The following is an 18,405-nucleotide window of genomic DNA, read 5'->3' on the forward strand; positions in this document are numbered from 1 at the left end:
AGTCCTAAAAGCTTCAGTGTCCAATTGTCTGTATAAGATTATCAGTCATGTTTTGGAAAGTGTTTTCTGGAGTTGAGCTCTAGTTCTGTGATCAATGTGGCACGCGGGAGTGTCCTTTTCAGGGAGTCACCATATGCTTGTGCATGTTGAGGCTCGAAGAAGTCCTGCTGTAAGTAAATGCTAGACCCTGTTTAATGTTTGATCCCAAACTTGACTATGGAATCCTTTTTTTGAGTGTATCACTCATTCACATATGGTGACAGTACATCTTTCTGAAAATGCCAATTCTGGAACAATTAGAAAGGTTTAGTGTAGAAAACTGGGCTTCTCAGAAGACCTAGATCTTGTTCTTTCTCCATCATCAATTGGCTTCATTATTTTGGACAAATTATTTAACCTCTTTGGGCCTTAGTTTTCTCATGTGTAAAATTAAGGATTGTGATAAGATTTTATCTCTAAAAATCTATCATCCTGTCTCCTTAGTTTTAAAACTAATGTGACATCCTAGAGAGCATTTAAATACGTGTGTTTTAGCTTTAACTCTGCCTAATCTACTTTATAATCCAAGCCTCATTTGCCCATCTTTCCAAAATGAATATGCGGAACATCACTGAAGTCTCTTCTACCTTTAAACTTCTGGGACTCAAAACAAATTTCCAACCACAAAAACCTCTTGAAATCTAAAAACTAACTGATGATGGGTCATCTCTTTCCTAAATGAGATCTTAAATCTCCATTACTAGTTCTTTCTTGAACTGTCTGCTCAAAACTATATACCAGTTGTCCTACGTATTGTGTTCTTTATTTCAACTTATTGTATTTTTCATAGCTAATATTTTCGTTTCATTACTTTTTAAGTGACTCTTTTTTCTTCTTTGAAGGAAACATTTCTTTGAGGACACTTATTGTGCTTATTTAAAATTGTTGTTCTGTTGCAGTAATTCCACTTCACATGGTATATGTTCATTATTTATTTACTACACACATTATGTATATATTATATAGTATGCATCATTGATTATTTTTTAGTGGTTGTACTTTTCAGGTGTCCAATTATTTTGGCCCGTGAGACACGTTCTCCTCGGGAATGCATTTGGTGATGTGTATTGGGTTAGGACTAAAGGCCAGATCCTAGTCCTTGTCCCTTCTGGTGCACTTAAAGAAGAGGTAGGGATGAGACAGGATGAGAGCCCCAGGCATTACAAAGCTGCTGTCCCCCCAATCCCTATGCCATCCAGGCAACTAACTGTTAACCTCTTAGAAGCTGTTAAACTCTTAGAAGTACTGGGAAGAGATTGTAGATCGCAGTGCACTAACCTAGTCATGGGGAGAGAAGGGACGTGGGAATAAATGTCTTAGGGTAGCTGACCAGTGTGTGCCTATTTTCATGATTACCCACCCCAGTGGGATTCCTGCACTCCTCGCGTTCCTTGGATGTGACTCCATAGGTCTCAGGCACAGGCAGTTTGGACTGTTGCCCATCACAGTAGCAATGGGCAGGAATGCTCTTCTTAAGGCAGAGGGGAAGGGTGGGCAAGAGTAGAATTGAAAAGTCCTATGCTGTAGCAGACTGTTGTTTGTGCTATGATACTGCCACAGCCCCCACCCAAGCCACCAGGTCATAGCCTTCAGTCTGTCCAGAGTTTTTTCACAGTTTTTACATTACTGTCATTTCTCTAAGGTTGAATTTGACAGCAAGGGATGCAATAGTCCATGCTAGTTTGCCATATTGTGTGATGCCCAAATTACAAAAGGAAAAGGGAAAATTCGGTTATTGAACTCATTCATGATCCTAGTCTAACCGCTTGTTCTTTTGTAATTATTAGCTCTTTTAAAATAAATCATCCAATGGCCACTTCTGGAATAAAATTCAATTTTATTATGAAGTTTTCTCCAAATGATGAGTCCACTTTCATTTAAAAATTGAAGAAAGTTTTGTTTTTGTTGTTGTTAAATAAGAAACCTAAGGAGATGATGGTGTATTTGGAGGAGGAAATTCCAGAGAGAGGACTGAGGTCATTAGTTCAAATTCAAATTAGGGGCTTATTGATTTTTTAAAAAAAAATAGGGTAAGAGACTTTATTAATAGGATAAGAAACTCAGGGGCTTGTTAGTATAATGCAGATATGTTGGGTAGCGCAATTAGGTCCTACTGAAAGAAGACCAGGTGTGGGCAGCTCTGCAATGTTATATACAGTTAATGTTAGATATGAGGAACAGATTAGAACCTCATCTGGGGCACTGGAGGAAGAGGAAGGACAGAAGAGTCTGTGAAACCTGAGTGTAGGGGGTGGGGGATAGAGAGAGAGAGAGTGTGTGAAAGGACCAAAGGAGATGTAAACTTTATAGTATGCTAGCCAGTGAGACCGGTATGGAGTGGTTTTCATTACCAATGCTTAGGAAAATTAGAAAATTTAAGTACATCTATATATTCATTTTAGGAAAATTACAAAGTATAGATTAGCAATGAGAAGAAAATTAAAAAGTATCCAGAATCATACCTAACAGAGATAATTGCTGCTAACAGTTTGTAAATCAAAGCTTTTTTCTTGTTTTTGTGACAATGACTTGTTTTGGAAAAAAAAAAGAACCTATGATTATTATAAAAATTTAGCCAATGTAGAAAAACACAGAGAGAAAATAAAACATTTTAAAGTTACATTCTAGAAATAAGTGCTGCCAATATTTAGCAAATGGCTCCTAAGGCATCCTGTAGGCATGTGCAGGTAGGAATTGAGATATATTGACAAGTTTTCAGAGAAACAAGAATTCACGGCCGGGTGCGGTGGCTCACGCCTGTAATCCTAGCACTCTGGGAGGCCTAGGAGGGAGGATTGCTTGAACTCAGGAGTTCGAGACCAGCCTGAGCAAGAGCGAGACCCCGTCTCTACTAAAAATAGAAAGAAAATAGCCAAACAATTAAAAATAGAAAAAATTAGCCGGGCATGGTAGTGCATGCCTGTAGTCCCAGCTACTTGGGAGGCTGAGGCAGGAGGATCGCTTGAACCCAGGAGTTTGAGGTTGCTGTGAGCTAGGCTAATGCCACGGCACTCTAGCCTAGGCAAGAGAGTGAGACTCTGTCTCAAAAAAAAAAAAAAAGAATTCACAACACCTGGCATCTTAATAAAATGTATGCAATATGGTTTTATTTGAATTAAGCTAGAGAAAAAGAAAATGAAATGAAACTGAAGGAATTTCTGAATATTCAAAACTTGTTTCTTCACCACAAGAGATACTATTAGCTACCTGAAAAGATAAGAAAAAATTCAGAAAATATAAAAAGGTTGAGGTCATTATATTTTTTCAAGTCCTCTTCCTTCTTCTGCTCCTTCAGCTACACACATATCTATTGATTTGCTGCTACCAAGGATGAGAAAACTTTCCCTTGTGTGTCTTTTCTCCTCCTCTCCTAACACTGTGAATTTTATTGGTTACAGTTTTACATTTAAGGTTTTTCACATTTATGTTCAGTAAAGTAACTGCAATTCCTACGATTACTTAATTCTAGTTCTATATTTCAGTATAGTACATGTAATAACTTAATTATCCCAGTCTCTTTACTTGAATTTTTCCATTTCCAAGCTTTTTCTTTTTATTGCTATTGGTTTGGCTTGATTTCTTGGTTAGTTTTCTTTTCCCAACTTTTTTTAAATGAAAAATTTCAGTAAGATAAATTGAAAGAATGACATATCTATGTAATAACAGATAAAGTCAACAATTGTGTTTATGTAATTTTTATAAAAATAGTTATATTTTTGATGATCTATCTGGAACCATGTCAACATGCCTGTCCTAAGATTAAGGACGTTTTCTGACAAAACAACACACCCAGGAAAAATAACGATTCCCTACTAACATCTGGTATCCAGTTCATATTTAAATTTCCTCACCAGTTATTTCTTCCAAATTTCATTGATAGCTAATTTTTCAAACCAGGATTCATTGAAAGATCATACATTAATGGCTATGGCTTTTGAGTATCTTTTCATCTAAAACTGACCACTCCCATATACCTTTTTTCCCCATGAAAATGAATTTTTAAAGAATGCCAGTTATTTTATAGAATACCTCGTATTCTGAATGTATCTTTTCCTTGTGGTGTCAGTTAAGTTATTGCTCTATCTCCTGGTTTTCATCTCACTGAAAGTTAGTTGTAAGGGCTTGGTTAGATCCAGTTTTGGCAAGAACATTTCATAGGTGAAGCTGTAGCATTCATAGTGGATCCTACCAGGAGGTACGTAGTAATAAATTCTCCCACTCTCAGTGACGCCAAGTTTGGTCACTTGCTTGAAGTGATGACCTCTAGATGTCACCATTATAAAAGCAGGTTTCCCCTTGTAATTAGCACATAATCTGTGGGACGATACTTTGGAATTTCTATGAATGATAAGTTTTCAAACTTTAAAGTTCATCCTTCATTTATTCTGAAAAGAAAAGCTTTTACTTATCAATTGAAGACAAAAACTGGAGCTCCTTTTAAGAAGGTAAGAACATAGGATGTAAGATAAATGTGGTATATTAATACATGAGAATAACATAAAATAATGAAATTAAGTGAACTATATCTGTATGCAACAACATGCTTGGGTCTCACAAACAAATGATGAGTTAAAGAAATAAGATGTTAAAGCATACTCTAAGAATCAAGGGTATGATTCCATTCATATGGAATTAAAAATGAGCAAAATAAACTATAGTTTTAGGGATGCATACAAATGTGGTAAAATTATAAAGAAACAAAAGGAAATAATCATTACAAAAATCCAGATAGTGGCTACCCCTGGTGTCTGGGGTGATGGTGGTACTGTGAACAGGGAGGGACAGAGGAGAGGCTTCTGGGTAATGGCAATGTTCTATTTCTTGACTTAGTTACTGGCTATATGGGTGATTATTTGATAGTTATTCATTAAACTATTTACATAGGTTTGTGAACTTTCCTGTATGACTGTTATATTACATCATAAGAGAAGAAAAATTATAAAGAGGATGTAGTTTGCGGTCTAGTATTTAGCATTATATCTTGGGTAGATTTTCATTTTGAGGGTATTTATATTTTTTAAGCTCTTCATGATGCATTCCTCTAGATTCATAATTCCTAGCATTTAGAGGGGTCTCCCTCTCTTTTCTCAAGGGATTTTGCAGTCCACTTTCTAGGGACTACTGTAATATCAGTAGCTAATCATATCAGAGAGACATTGTGAAATGGTGTAATCAAGTGGCTGCTATCAAAATGCCATTCCACTGTTTGGGGTAAACCAGGCTTTACTTTTTTCCCAATATAAAGTAGATTTCACTTGTAGATTTATAGAAAGCTGACACCCAATCCTGGGCTCACAAAATTTAATTTATTGACTACTGGATGGGGATGATCTTTACCTTTCAAGCCCATTGTGAGAATAAAATAAGGTACTAAATGGTGGTTAGTATGGATTTTAATGAAACAAAGCAAATTATAGCATAAATGGTTGCTCTAGAACCAGATAGTAATGTTCTTTCATTCCACAAGTGTAAGGAAAAATGGTTTTTAAAAAATAGGTTTGATGTGGTTATCTGTTTGAAACCTTTTCATCTCATTGTTGGACATTTCTCTTTTTTTGACAATGGATCCTAACCTTTTCCCCCATATATCCCAGGACATTTGTTTACCCATTGCTCAACAGAGGGAGGCCTTTTCCACTTGCATTCATTTTCAGAGGCTTTGTCTTCTGCATGGGAAATGGATTCCTTCAAGGCTACTATCTGATTTACTGTGCGGAATACTCTGATGAGTGGTACACGGACACACGGTTCAGCTTGGGTAAGTGAATCTGCCCCCCTCTCACTCCCCAATTAATACCCACCATCACTTCTCCCCACCCCACTGCAACAACCTCCTAACCATCTCATCTCCCCCCTCTCACTTCCACTCTAGTCTTTTTTCTACATGGCATCCAGAGAGATAGGTTAACAACATAGCATGTCATTTCCCATCTCAAAACTCTCCAGTAGATTTCCATCACTCTCAAGATAAAATATGAATTACCTTACCACTGCCTATAAAACCGAAATATTCTTGGTCTTTCTGATTTCCCAATCTCCTCTCCTGCCTCCCTCCACCTCACTTCCTGTGGTCTAGTCCCAGCGGCCTTCCTGCTGTGCCAGAAATTGTCAAGCTTGTCCTGCCCTAGAGCTTTTGGAGGGGACTACTCCCTCTGCCTAGCAGCCTCTGTCCCCACATATTCATGGAGCTTGGTCCCTCACTTTATTTAGGTCTCTACCAATTGACACCTCCTCAAAGAGAGTTTCCCTGACCACCCTATCTAAAATAGTTAAGGAAGCTGATCACTGATATTTTTCCCATTTTCTGTAAGAGGAGCTAGAATCCAGACAGGCTCAATTATTTGTACACTATTTTGGCTCAAAAAAAAAAATAACAGAATAGTAGAGATTATCCTTAATTCCTCTTAGTATCATATATCACATCCTATCCATTAGCTTAGTATTTCTGGCTCTAGCTCCAAAACACGTACCAACTGAGCAGCTCACTTCTCCCTAACTTCATTAGCTTCATCCTAGTCCACATGACAATCACCTCTTGCCTGGACTTCTGCGATAACCTCCAAACTGAACTTTCTACCTCCACTTCTCTTTTTTTTTTTTAACCCATTCTATGTGGACAGCAGTCATACATAACATTTGAAAACACAAATGATCAGAGGATTAGTTGCATGAATACTGGTACCTGCACATAATAGAGTATTCTATGACTATAAAAACAAAGAAAGAAAGAAACAAAATCAAAAAGCAAGGAGATCTCTGTGTGCTCATATGGAGAAACCTCTAGGATACACAGTTAAATAAAAAGAAAGTAGAATGCATGTATAACTAACATATATAATATGGTATTTTTTTATGTAGAAATGCAATAGAAGGAAAATTGTGTGTGTGCAACTGCAAAAGGAAATATTGGAAATATAAAAAAGAAACCAACAAAAAAGTTTCCCTTCTCAGGGTAAAGAGAGCAGGGTGGGTGGGCAGAACTTTTCTTTCAATATAGTTTTGTTCTTTGAATCATGAAACTTCATTTCTTAATTTTTAAAAAACTCTAAATTGAAGAAAAGTTTCCTAAAATTAAAAGCAAACACACAAATGTGCCTAACTATATATTAAACTGTATAATATAACCACACAGGAAAATGATTTATGCCAGTTTACAGAAAACACAGCAGATAGAGAAATAAGTTAAAACATCTCCGTGAGGAAGCAAGCTAGTCCTATCTAGAAAAGGGGACATTCTAAAGGACAACTGTCTGATCTCTTCAACAAGTCAGTGTCCTGAAAAAAATAATGGAAGGGATCTGGGCTAGATTAAAAGAACCTTAAAGGACATGATGACCAGATGCCAGCTGTGATCCTGTATCAGATCTTGGTTTGTGTGAACCAACTGTAGGGGGGCTTTGGGGGACATCTGAGGAAATTGGAATATGGCCTAGATATTAGATAAGATGAAAATATGGAAGGATATGAACTAATGTGTTTCATGATAGTAATTTCTGAGTGGTGGGAATAAGTGCCTTGGTTTGTTTTTATTTCTTCTAATTAGTGTTTAATATTCTATGTAACATACATATTTATCTTGCAGTAATAAAGAGAAATCAAATTCTGTTTCTCTCCTGATTAAAATCTACCACTGACTTCCTGTTGCACTTAAAAATCCAAACCCCTCACCGAGATCTAGAATGTCTGATGTGGCCTTTTCCTTCTCGTCCTGCCCTCTCCTCCTGCTCCCAGCGCCATCCTCAAGCTTCAGGTGCACGGGGCCTGGGGCCTTTGCAACTGCGGCTCCTCCGCCACCAGATCGCTCTCCCTCAGATTTTTGCATTCTCATTATTCAATCCCGGGAAAAATGTCAAATCGTCAGAAAAACTTTCCCTGTCCACCTCATCTAAAGTAGAGACACCACACACCTCACTTTACTCTCCCGTTACCTGTTTTGGTTTTCTGTATCACATTGATCATTATGTGATTTTTACTTTAGTTTTTAATTCTTTGCAATTCATTTCTGTGTTCCTCCACTAAAACGTTTAAGCTCCGTGACTGCCAACACCGTGACTGTTTTTCTCACTACTGCGTCTCTGGTGCTTAGGAAAGTGCTTGGTACGTAGTGAGCCCTCGGTGAACGTTAATGATCTTCATTCCATCCTTGTGAGATACCTACTGTTAGAATCTACATTTTATAGATGAGGAAACAGAGGCTGAGAGAGGTGAGGTGACTCGCTCAAGGTCACACAGGCAGCCAGTCCGAGGTCCCTGCTTTTCTCCACTGCTGTCCCGCCCACCGCCCCCCCCCCCCAGGCACCCTTTCTTCCAGGCCAATGATGTTTTGACTAGACAAGGTGGAAAACCATTGTTTTATATCATATCAAATAAGCTGAGAGTAGATCTAATTATTTTCATGCTTTTCTCCTGATATATTTTGATCCCCACAATGTGGCTTCCCTGGAGGCGGGACTGGGCCTGTGTGTGGGAGTGTGACGATGTCCACCGCCACGCAGGACCTCACACCCTGACCCTGGCTCTCCACGCCTCAGGCCAGGGCCCTTTCTGTATGGTGGATGTACATGCGGAGACACCTGCAGGATATGTGGCTAAATAAAATGAATAAAGGTGTGAGCAGTGCTTGTAGTGTGCCACTTTTTATGTCAGACTATGTGTGTATGTGGTGAGGGCAGAAGTCAGTTTGTTAGTTGCCAAGACCTCCAGACCAGCTCACGTTACTTTCATGGGAGTAGGTGTATCAGTCAGGAATGCTCTCAGGGAGGAGTCACAGAAAGCCAACTAAGAGTGACTGAAACAATTCAGAATTCGTATTTCTTATATAACAAGAAGTGCCCAAAGGTAGGTGGCTTCTGTATCCCTGTGGTTGCTTGCTGACGCCATTAAAACCTCAGGCACTGTCTCCGCTATTCTTTGCCTGTTTTCCTGTGGTCCTCTTGTTAGTCACTTCATACTTTCAAGACAGTGGCTGTAGCTCAAGGCATTATATCTGGTAGTCAAGGCAAGAGGAAGGAGGAAGCCGAGGCATCTGTTTCATCTGCTCCCTTTACCAGAAAAGCAAAAGATTTCCAAGTAAGTCTCCTCAAGACTTCCCTTTACATCTTAGTGGCAGAATTAGGTCATGTGACCACCTTTCACCTTTGCAGCCTCTGTAGTGGGGGCTGGCACAGGAGAAGCGGTTGGACTTGGCGGTAGAGTTAGCCGACCGCAGTTTGAGTGTTTGTGAATGAGCCCAGAGCTTGCTGTCATTCATTCATTTACCTAAATGTTGGACAACATGATGCTGCCTCCTCTCTCCTCCCATCTGTCTCCATCAGTGTTGCTGTGCACTTGCAGCCTGTTGGTGTAGGAAAAAGCACAACTCCTCCTCCACCTAGGACCAGCCCCCCTCATCTTTTTTTTTTTTTGCCATATCTTAGTATCACTCTTAGATTTAGACATTAAATTCCCCCCTTTCATTTTTAGGGAAAAAAAAACCTTAGCTTGTGAGAAAAGCACCAAAATCCAAACACTTTTTTTTTTTTTTAACTTCTCCCTTCTCTCTTCTTTGCCAAGGTGTCTTCTTATTTATTTTGGGGATGGGAATCAACATTCACAGTGACTATATATTGCGCCAGCTCAGGAAGCCTGGAGAAACCACCTACAGGATTCCACAAGGTAATGCGTCCCCTACCACCCAGATTCTCACTCCTGCCCGGAGCCTGTGCCAGGATCATGCTCTGAGTAACAGACGGAGAGGCGGTAGCCAGGGCCCACACCATACCCTACATCCCGCTCGCTCTTGACTTTCCCTCCACACCCTGATCCACCCACAGCACATCTGCGTTTCTGACCTGAGCCCAGGAGCTCGGGAGAGCTACAAGGGAGGTGCGAGATCACAATATCCTGAAGGTGGGAGACAGTGGGAGGTTTGGGTAGGGTGGGAATAGGCTACACCCTAGTTGCAGCAGGTAAGATCATCATGGACAGAGTGTTGATCCTTTCTAGGTTAGTAAATGAACCTGAATCATGCATGACCAACAAATATGTCCCCTCCAATTGATTCTAGACTTATTTAGAGAGTAGTCAAGGGTAGTACTTGTGTATTTCCTGCCACTTGTATATACTCTTAAATGTGTTGAGAACCATATTCACATAATCAAAAATTAGGACGGGAGGTCTTACAAGGACAAGTACATTTTTGGAGATAAAGGTGCAGAATATTTGAAATCCTAATTGTTCACAAGAAACCAGGCTGTGAGGTTGACAAATATAAGCAAGTAAGAGTGAATCAGTCCAGGTAATCCTTTGATATATTTATGTGGGTATTTGTGTAGGTCAGTGGCTCCACCCTTTTTTTTCTGAGACAGAGTCTCACTCTGTCACCTGGCTGAAGTGCAGTGCCATCATCATAGCTCACTGCAACCTCAAACTCCTGGTCTCAAGCGATCCTTCTGCCTCAGCCTCTTGAGTAGCTGGGACTACAAGTCTGCGCCACCATGCCTGGCTAATTTTTATATTTTTTTGTAGAGATGGGGGTCTCACTCTTGCTCAGGCTGGTCTTGAACTCCTGAGTTCAAGCAATCTTCCCTCCTGAGCCTCCCAGAGTCCGACCCTTTTTGATGTATGTACAACCCTTTATTTACATCAAAAAATTTCTGAATTATGACATGGCGTTAGTACAGATTAATATCCACTGATTAAGAAATTAATGACAAAGCTACTATGAATTCAATAACACATTGAAATGGATTTGAATGTTGTTAATATCCCAACAGTATCTATATCAAACCAAAATAATACAGTAGGTTGAGATGTACCATTTATTGTATTCATGGACAATTTATAGGCCCTTTGCATTAGATCATCAGTTCCTCCCAGGGCCTAGAGAATCAACCGCTGATGCAATGTCATCCTTAAGGAAGATAACTTTAAGGGGCTTTGATTTTTTTTTTTAATATTCACTCCATAACTAGATAAATAAAGAAGGGCAGAGAAAGTTTATTAAAAACCAGATTGTCAAGTTTAGCTTCCAACTTCTGATTTGTGATAGAAGGAGAATGATTTAAAAACAAAATATTTTTCTATAACTATAAAAAGAACAAAATTGTTTTGGTTTAACTTCCCCAGTTTAATGTGGGTCATAAAATTTGAGTGTAGATATATTTAATAGCATTAGAAATATGATGATTTTTAGATATAATTCAGAAAGAGGAAATACCTGGTTGGATGGAAATGAAAGATTTAAAACCAGTAAAAGCAGACAGACCTCTCCAGCCTCCAGCAGGACAAATACCTGCAGCTCCTACTCCCTACTTTAAACTTGAACAGAGTATACTCCTTTGAAGAGGTGGGTGAAGGAGGAGAAAATCCCCAAAGAAAATCTAATTACTCCTCCCATAAATTCAGATTTTTATTATTTTAACGCAGTGTGTTATTTCACTTTGTGTGACTGTGAAGGTGATATATGCTGCCTGGCTATCCAGGGAAGAAGTGCGCAGGTAAGAAAGAGGTGGCTTGAAAACTGTCCTTAATAGAGTGAAACAAATGTCCTGATGATTCCGTTCTGATTGTTGATTTTTTGATTCTTCTGCACGCAGGTGGCTTGTTTACATACGTTTCTGGAGCCAATTTCTTTGGTGAGATCGTTGAATGGATGGGCTATGCCCTGGCCACTTGGTCCCTCCCAGCGCTTGCATTTGCATTTTTCTCACTTTGTTTCCTTGGGATGCGAGCTTTTCACCACCATAGGTAAACTTTTCAATAAAGGTGGCAGCATTCACATAGCCTTTTTCCCTCCAAACAGGATTTTAGCACATGGAGTCAGATTTAGAAAGCTAATATTTTATTTTTATAAGAGAAGGCTGATATGATCATTGGATTATTATATTCTGACTTCTTGGGTTTTTACTGAAGTTGGAATTTAACTGTATGAGAGTAGCAGTAACAAAACTTTTTCTTAGACCAAAAGTAAGCCCATGTAGACAGAGGCACCTGAGGGGACAGCTGGGACATCAGCATGCCCGCCTTGTAGAAGGCTGCCGGGGAAGAAGCCCATGTATTCACAGGAGTAGGTTGACCCAGGCTCGGTGTTCTCCGGGCAGGCTTGCCTGGTGATGGTTAGCGCTTGGTCTGAGTTCCAGATAAAGAGTCAAGAGGCAAAATAAGTAACTTCCATTCCCTGCTTCAGGTAAAGTCCCTTCCACCATATCTCTCGAAGTGTGTTCCATGGGCAGGACCGTGGCCAGCACTTCCCAGAGCTTCACAGATGATTCTAAGGTACAGCAGGACAGAGAACCACCGGGGAAAAGCACTACTAGCCTGTGGCCTCTGTGACTGCTAATTTTGGCTGCAAGATTTGGTGCAAACGGTTCAGGTAATCACAGAGCCCCGGAAACTCCAGAAGGATTATTTTCCCTGGAATCTGTGTAATACCAGGGCTTATCTTGGTCCCCTCCTCCCTCCCTTACTCCACGCGCCATAAACCACAGCCAAGTCCATCTCCGGCTTCCTGGGAAGGTGGGACAAGCGTTTGCGTGCGGTGGAAGTTTAGGACGGCCCCACCTGCTGGGAGGTGCCTGGATTGCAGGCATTTAGAGCCCTTCCCTCCGAAGGCCTAGTAAGCTTCACTAACCCCAGGAACCAGGGGTGGGGTAGGGACAAAAGAATTAAATAGAGGCATGATTTGAACTCACTCTCTCCAACTCCAGAACTTGCACTCTTCTAGCTTCTACTTCTTCAAAACTCAGTTTTCCCATCTGTAAAATAGGAATAATAAAAGCATCTACCTAGGAGGACTGCCAAAAATATGAAATGAGGTATATATCCTCAGCATAGTATCTGGTATCATATTGTAAACACTCAGCAGGTGCTAGCCATTATGTAACGGACTTAACTCTCAAAGCTAACAGCCCCTGGCTTCCTGCTTACTCTATACCTGCATGCTCCAACAGGGTGCCACTAGCCCACGTGGCGAGTCAGCACTTGAAATGTGGCTAGTCTGAATTGAGATGCGCTGTGAGTGTAAGTGTACACTGGATTTTAAAGAAAAAAAAAAGAATGTAAAATATATCAACAATTTTTATATTGGTTACATGTTGAAATGAAAATATCTTACATACAGTGGGTTGAATTATATTATTAAAATTAATTTCACGTGTTTGTTACCCTTTCAGTGCTACTATTAGAGAACGTAAATTTTCATATAGGCTTGCATTGTATGTCTATTGGGTAGTGCTGCTCTATGCGGACATCCTAGGGGCTGGCGAGAAAAAGGGCATTCCAGGTAATAAGAACTACAGGATAAAAGTTGGAAATGATTGTGCACAGCCTTGGGACAGTGCAAATGGCCTCAGTGGGGTGAAGGTTTTGTGTTAATAGCTAATAAATCAAGTGCTTTCAAAGTATAAAAAAAAAAAGAATTAAATAAAGGTACTGCTGGAAGAGAAAAGGTAACATTCTCAGTTGTTATCAGGCTTTAAACCTGAGTGCGAATCTCAGATCTTTTCCCTAAAATTGCTTTTGTGGCGAGAGAAAGCCTGTGATTATTGGAGAAAGCGAGAAGGCGGGTGTGGATACTCCAAGAAGGAATGGCCTCGGAACCAGGACCCTGGGGGAGCCCCTGAAGCTTTTGCCTTGGTGTTTTAGTCTAGCTAATGACTCGCTGCGTAGTTTTGAAGGTTAAACTAAGAATGGGTTCTTTTCTTCTGAGCAGAATTTAGGGGACCGGCTCAGAAATGAATAAAATAGCAGCTCTCTTAATGACCTATTCCTGCCACCTCCTAGCCCCGGCAGGGAAGGGTGGCAGAGGGTTCCTAGCCCAGAAGACAGTCACAACGGCTCTCGCCACTTCAGGCTGGCTCTGTTGCCCACCAGAGGCAGAGGGGGAGTGGGAGAGGAGGGTGCGTCACCCCACACTGAGGGTGCTTGAGAAGCAGGGACTCCATCAGACTTTGGCAGGGGAGGGACAGCAATTCCACGAGTCTCCAGCTGATGCAACAACAAAATCCAAATTGAAGCCTCAACCTGTTACGTCAGGCTGCGCAGAGAGGGCCAGAGGGCATCTTTTTCACAGGGTTAACGGGGCTTTGTGCAGGATCCGGTAAAGCACAGGACAGGCAGCACACGAAGCGGAGCTCACCAGGCTTCTCAGTCACAGCACCTAAGATCAGCCACCTCTCGTAACACGCTTGTCTCCAGTTCAAACTAAGGTATTTTAACAGAGTGTGTCGTCTTGATTACGCCTTGAGGGCTGACCAGCTTCAACTAGTTGGGAGGACAGCTGGTAACTTAAGGAGAAAGGCTTCCTAGAAGATGCGTGAGTCTCCTAGGCTGTTGTAACAAATTACCACACACTGGGTGGCTTAGAACAACACAAATTTACTCTGCCATAGTCCTGGAGGCTAGAATTTTGAAAGCAAGGTGTAGGCAGGGCCATGCTCTGTGTGACGGCTCTGGGGAAGAATTCTTCCTTGCCTCTTCCTGGCTGCTGGGGGCGGCTGGCAATCCTTGGTGTTCCATGGCTGATAGCTGTGTTACTGCAATCTCTACCTTGGTCTTCACGTGGTCTCCTCTCCTGTGCGGCTCTCTTTGTCTCGTTTCCTTTTAAGACACAGTCATTTTGGATTAAGGGCCCAGCCTGCTCCAGAATAACCTCATCTTAATTAGTTATATTTGCAATGATCCTAGTTCCAAAAAGGTCACATTCTCAGGTACTGGGGATTAGGACTTCACATATCTTTTTGGAAGACGAAATTCAACCTATAATACAAGGTCATATTTTCTTGGCATTCCCAGGCCTCATGAAGAGATATTTTCCTGGATCCATTGCCACTTCTCTGGGGTTAACTTTGCCCATGTTCTTTGGGGTCTTTGGCTTCCTTGTGTTTCCGAGCTGAATCCAGATGTGTACTTCTTTCTGGATATTACATTATTTTTTCATTCTGGTGAAATATATATGACATCACAATTTACCACTTTAACCATTTTTAAGTGTAAAATTCAGTGGCATTAGATGCATTCACAGTGTTGTACCTAACCATCACCACACCCGCCTCTGCTATGACTTTTTATTTCCCAACACAAGAAGCTTCAGCACTTACGAGAGGTCGGCTGTAGGAAGGACAAAGAGGATGGACAAATGACCCTCTGGAATAGTCAGGTCCTGAATAACAGTAGGTTGGCTTGCAACAAGGATTTCAGACACAGCAAGTCTCAACTGTTGATCACTGCTCCATTACATTTGTAATTATTCCTTTCTTGTCTTTTTCAGGTTCTACCTCAAGATGTTTGAGGACTACCCCAAATCTCGGAAAGCGCTTATTCCATTAATCTTTTAAAGAAACCAAATAGAAAAGGAGCAAACCTCCCGTAATACTGATGAAAACTGTCAAGCTGCTGAGACTGTAACTTTCGTGGTGTCATATTCCATGAAATCTCCCATATGTGTATTCATTAGTTCTGTTGGTGTTCTGCCAGCTGGCCTGGGGATTCTGAGTGGTGCCTGCTTAGTTTACTCCCACCCTTCCAGGGGTCCCCATCCCCATCTCCTGTTGAACCTTTTCCAGATGAAGATGTTTGCTTCCTAGCTATTCCTCTTAGAAAGTGCAAAACTTCCCCTAAGTATTTTTTTCTTTGGTTAATCCAAGTGAAGGTGGCTTTATACTTACGCTCTATTCATGTGGCACAGCTCTGCAATCAAGAATGTTTTGAATTGGGGGAGATGCTTCTAGAACTTATTAAAGGTACACATTTTGTACCTGGCCCGAGTAGCAGAAACTTTGAAGCCACATAGACTCAGAGCAAACCCATTCCTAAAAGAAAATCCACTCAGTTCTTCCTTTTTTTTTAGTTAGGAAGGATATGAAATTATTAAGCACACCTTTCTTTAATAGAGGATCCCTTTCCTCATACTGCAAAATGTAAATGCATTAACTCCATTTTGTATTTGTGCCGTGTCTTAGTTGATGAGTACCTCTGTCTTCCAGAAGATTCACAATCCCCACTGGAGATATTTTAGCCTAACCCAGAACACTGATATGGGTTTTCTTGAGGGCCAGGTTTTAATGACCACAAAGAAAAAGACATGACCCTGGATGGCTCCCAAGAGAGTGAAAAAGTGTTTTACAATAGACATTGCAAACTCCGATGTTCTTGGAAGCTGGTGAGCATATCCCAATAATGAGAAAGTGTCAAGTAAGGAAAATTCTTGATTCAGGTCACATGCTGCTTATCTTGACGAGATGTCTACAGCAATGTGGGGTACATCAGAGGCACCGAGCAACTTTCCTCTTCTGGAATTTCTCCGTCACAGTACTCAGGACCTGTTCAAGAAGCTGTCTCCTGGGGGTGGCCTAAACATCAGCTCTCGATGGTCCTGAGGGGCAGAGGCTAAAAATTGTAGACCGGGGACACATCTGGGCAGAAAACCTGTTTTGTTTGGCTCGAACACATAGTCTGATTTTTTCTTTACATTCGAAGTTTCCAAAATTTAAAAATTAGGAGGTTTCTACATAAAACTCTGGCATTCTAGTTTCACTTAAAAAGCTGGAGTCTCTGGGCCCACAAGGCCTGCGTTCCCACATGAGCAGTGGGACTAAGTCTCCAGAGAGCATTTGGGTTTGCAGCCTCTTGGGAGGGGGTCAGCCTCATGTGGGTGCTGAGATACCAGACTCTCTGAGGAAGGGGATGAACACTTGTAATCAGCATGCATGCAAATATCTGTTTCCTCAGGCCTAGGTGTGTGGAAAGCATTGGCAGTACTTGGTAAACTCCATCAGATGTGGTGCTAAGTACAGAAACTCACTATATAAGTACACCGGAAACTTGAAAGGTGTGAGAATGGCGTGCATTACTAAAAAAATACAAATTGTAATCATATAAATGAATGTTTTTGTTGTTCATTAAATGTCTTTCAAATCATGGATGTTAAGTACTTTTGTGTGAATTAAAAGGTTCTGGGACTTGTGGAGATTTTTCCAAGGTATTGAGCTGTGTTTCTCCACCCCCACTCCCCTCCTCCACCCTCCACCCCACGTTTTTCCTGTCTTTACTGTCGTTTCTTTCTTCTCCTCTCTCTTCATTTTGCCAAAAGGAAACTGACAATTTGAAATTAGCGGCCAAAAGCTAGAAATAAAGTAGTATGAGTAATAGAGCTTCTCAATCACATCTCAGAACTCCAAAGACATGCAAGTAAGATGCAGGAAAATGTGCTAACGTTGGATGCCCTCCCTGCCCCCTGGTGCTCAGGAATACACAGGGAATGAACATATTCAGTGAAATAAATCTTCAGGTGTAGCTTGAGCTCTGAGAAAGAAAGGACTTCCAGTTCTCTCCATGACATTGAAACTGCCTTTCTTAAGTCCTTTATTGTATTACCACATAAAACATCCAGGCCAGTCCTTGATAGGTAATCCCTGCTCAATAAATGACAGCCAATATATTTGCCCAGTTCTCAAAATCTAAGAACAAAACTGCTTTTTGGCAATTGCATTTTTGGCCACAAGAGGGCGCTTTTTAAAATTTTATTTAGCCCAACCCTGACTTCATTAGGTAATTTACATATTGCCTTTTCAAAGTTAGCATGATTGTAGACATTCTTAATTTAAATATCGGATAAAGTGAACTCCATGAAATCTTAAATCGTCCCATGAAAATTGAGGTATTCTCAATACTCTAGGGCAATTGTGTTCAACTCCAATTTTCTTTGTTTAGGCCTAGGATAGGTAAGTGGATGAAATACAAGATCTGAATGTGTGCTCATCCCTAGACATATCTCTTCCCATTTCTCCTGAAAATAGGGTGCAAGAAAATAAGGAGTAATTGAGGTTTCCATGGAGTGGTTTTTGGTTAAAAATATAACAGCATCTTAGCTAACAAGACACCCTGTCCTGTTCTTGCTGAAGCTTTCACAAAAGGAATGTTTTCCTGATGACCTTGTAAAAGATGTTGAGTTTTGTTTGTTTTTTAGAATTTAGACTTACAGAGCTGAAGCAGACCTCAGATATCAGCTAGTCCCACCCCTTCATATTATAGACAGAAACACTGAGACCCATAGAGTTGAAATGCCTCCCCAAGGTGCACAGCTGGTCAGAGTGGCCATCTCATCCTGTTCCTTTGAGGGTCAGAAGTCTGTTTTTTTCTACTTACAGCACAACCCGTAGGGCTGCCATTTGAATTTCTATAGAACTCATGCAGGAGAAAAATAGCCAGAGCTTAAGTACCGTTCCACGATTCAGATGTGCACCTATGGTCCTGGGCATGTTTGTGTGTAGTCCATTTCCTTCACTCTGTGGGACAATCAGGCTGATGCCCTTGTCATAAACTTACTTGACAAGATGGGGTTTTTCCCACCTTGGCATAGTGGAGACAACAGTTGTGTTCTGCATGGAG

At 40.8% G+C, this 18,405-nt stretch overlaps 1 protein-coding gene across 1 annotated transcript in view; it reads left to right on the forward strand.

The window, feature by feature from the left end:
- SRD5A2 (steroid 5 alpha-reductase 2) overlaps positions 1-15,353 on the forward strand; it is a 35,696-nt gene extending 20,343 nt beyond the window's left edge. Inside the window, exons 2-5 of the mRNA XM_069495018.1 lie at positions 5,634-5,797; positions 9,592-9,693; positions 11,616-11,766; positions 15,287-15,353. Coding sequence (XP_069351119.1) covers positions 5,634-5,797; positions 9,592-9,693; positions 11,616-11,766; positions 15,287-15,353 — 484 coding nt within the window. The remainder of the gene's footprint in view (positions 1-5,633; positions 5,798-9,591; positions 9,694-11,615; positions 11,767-15,286) is intronic.
- The last annotated feature ends 3,052 nt before the right edge of the window (positions 15,354-18,405 follow it).

This window comes from Eulemur rufifrons, chromosome 19 (assembly GCF_041146395.1).
Source record: "Eulemur rufifrons isolate Redbay chromosome 19, OSU_ERuf_1, whole genome shotgun sequence".
In the NCBI taxonomy this organism is placed as follows: domain Eukaryota; kingdom Metazoa; phylum Chordata; class Mammalia; order Primates; family Lemuridae; genus Eulemur; species Eulemur rufifrons.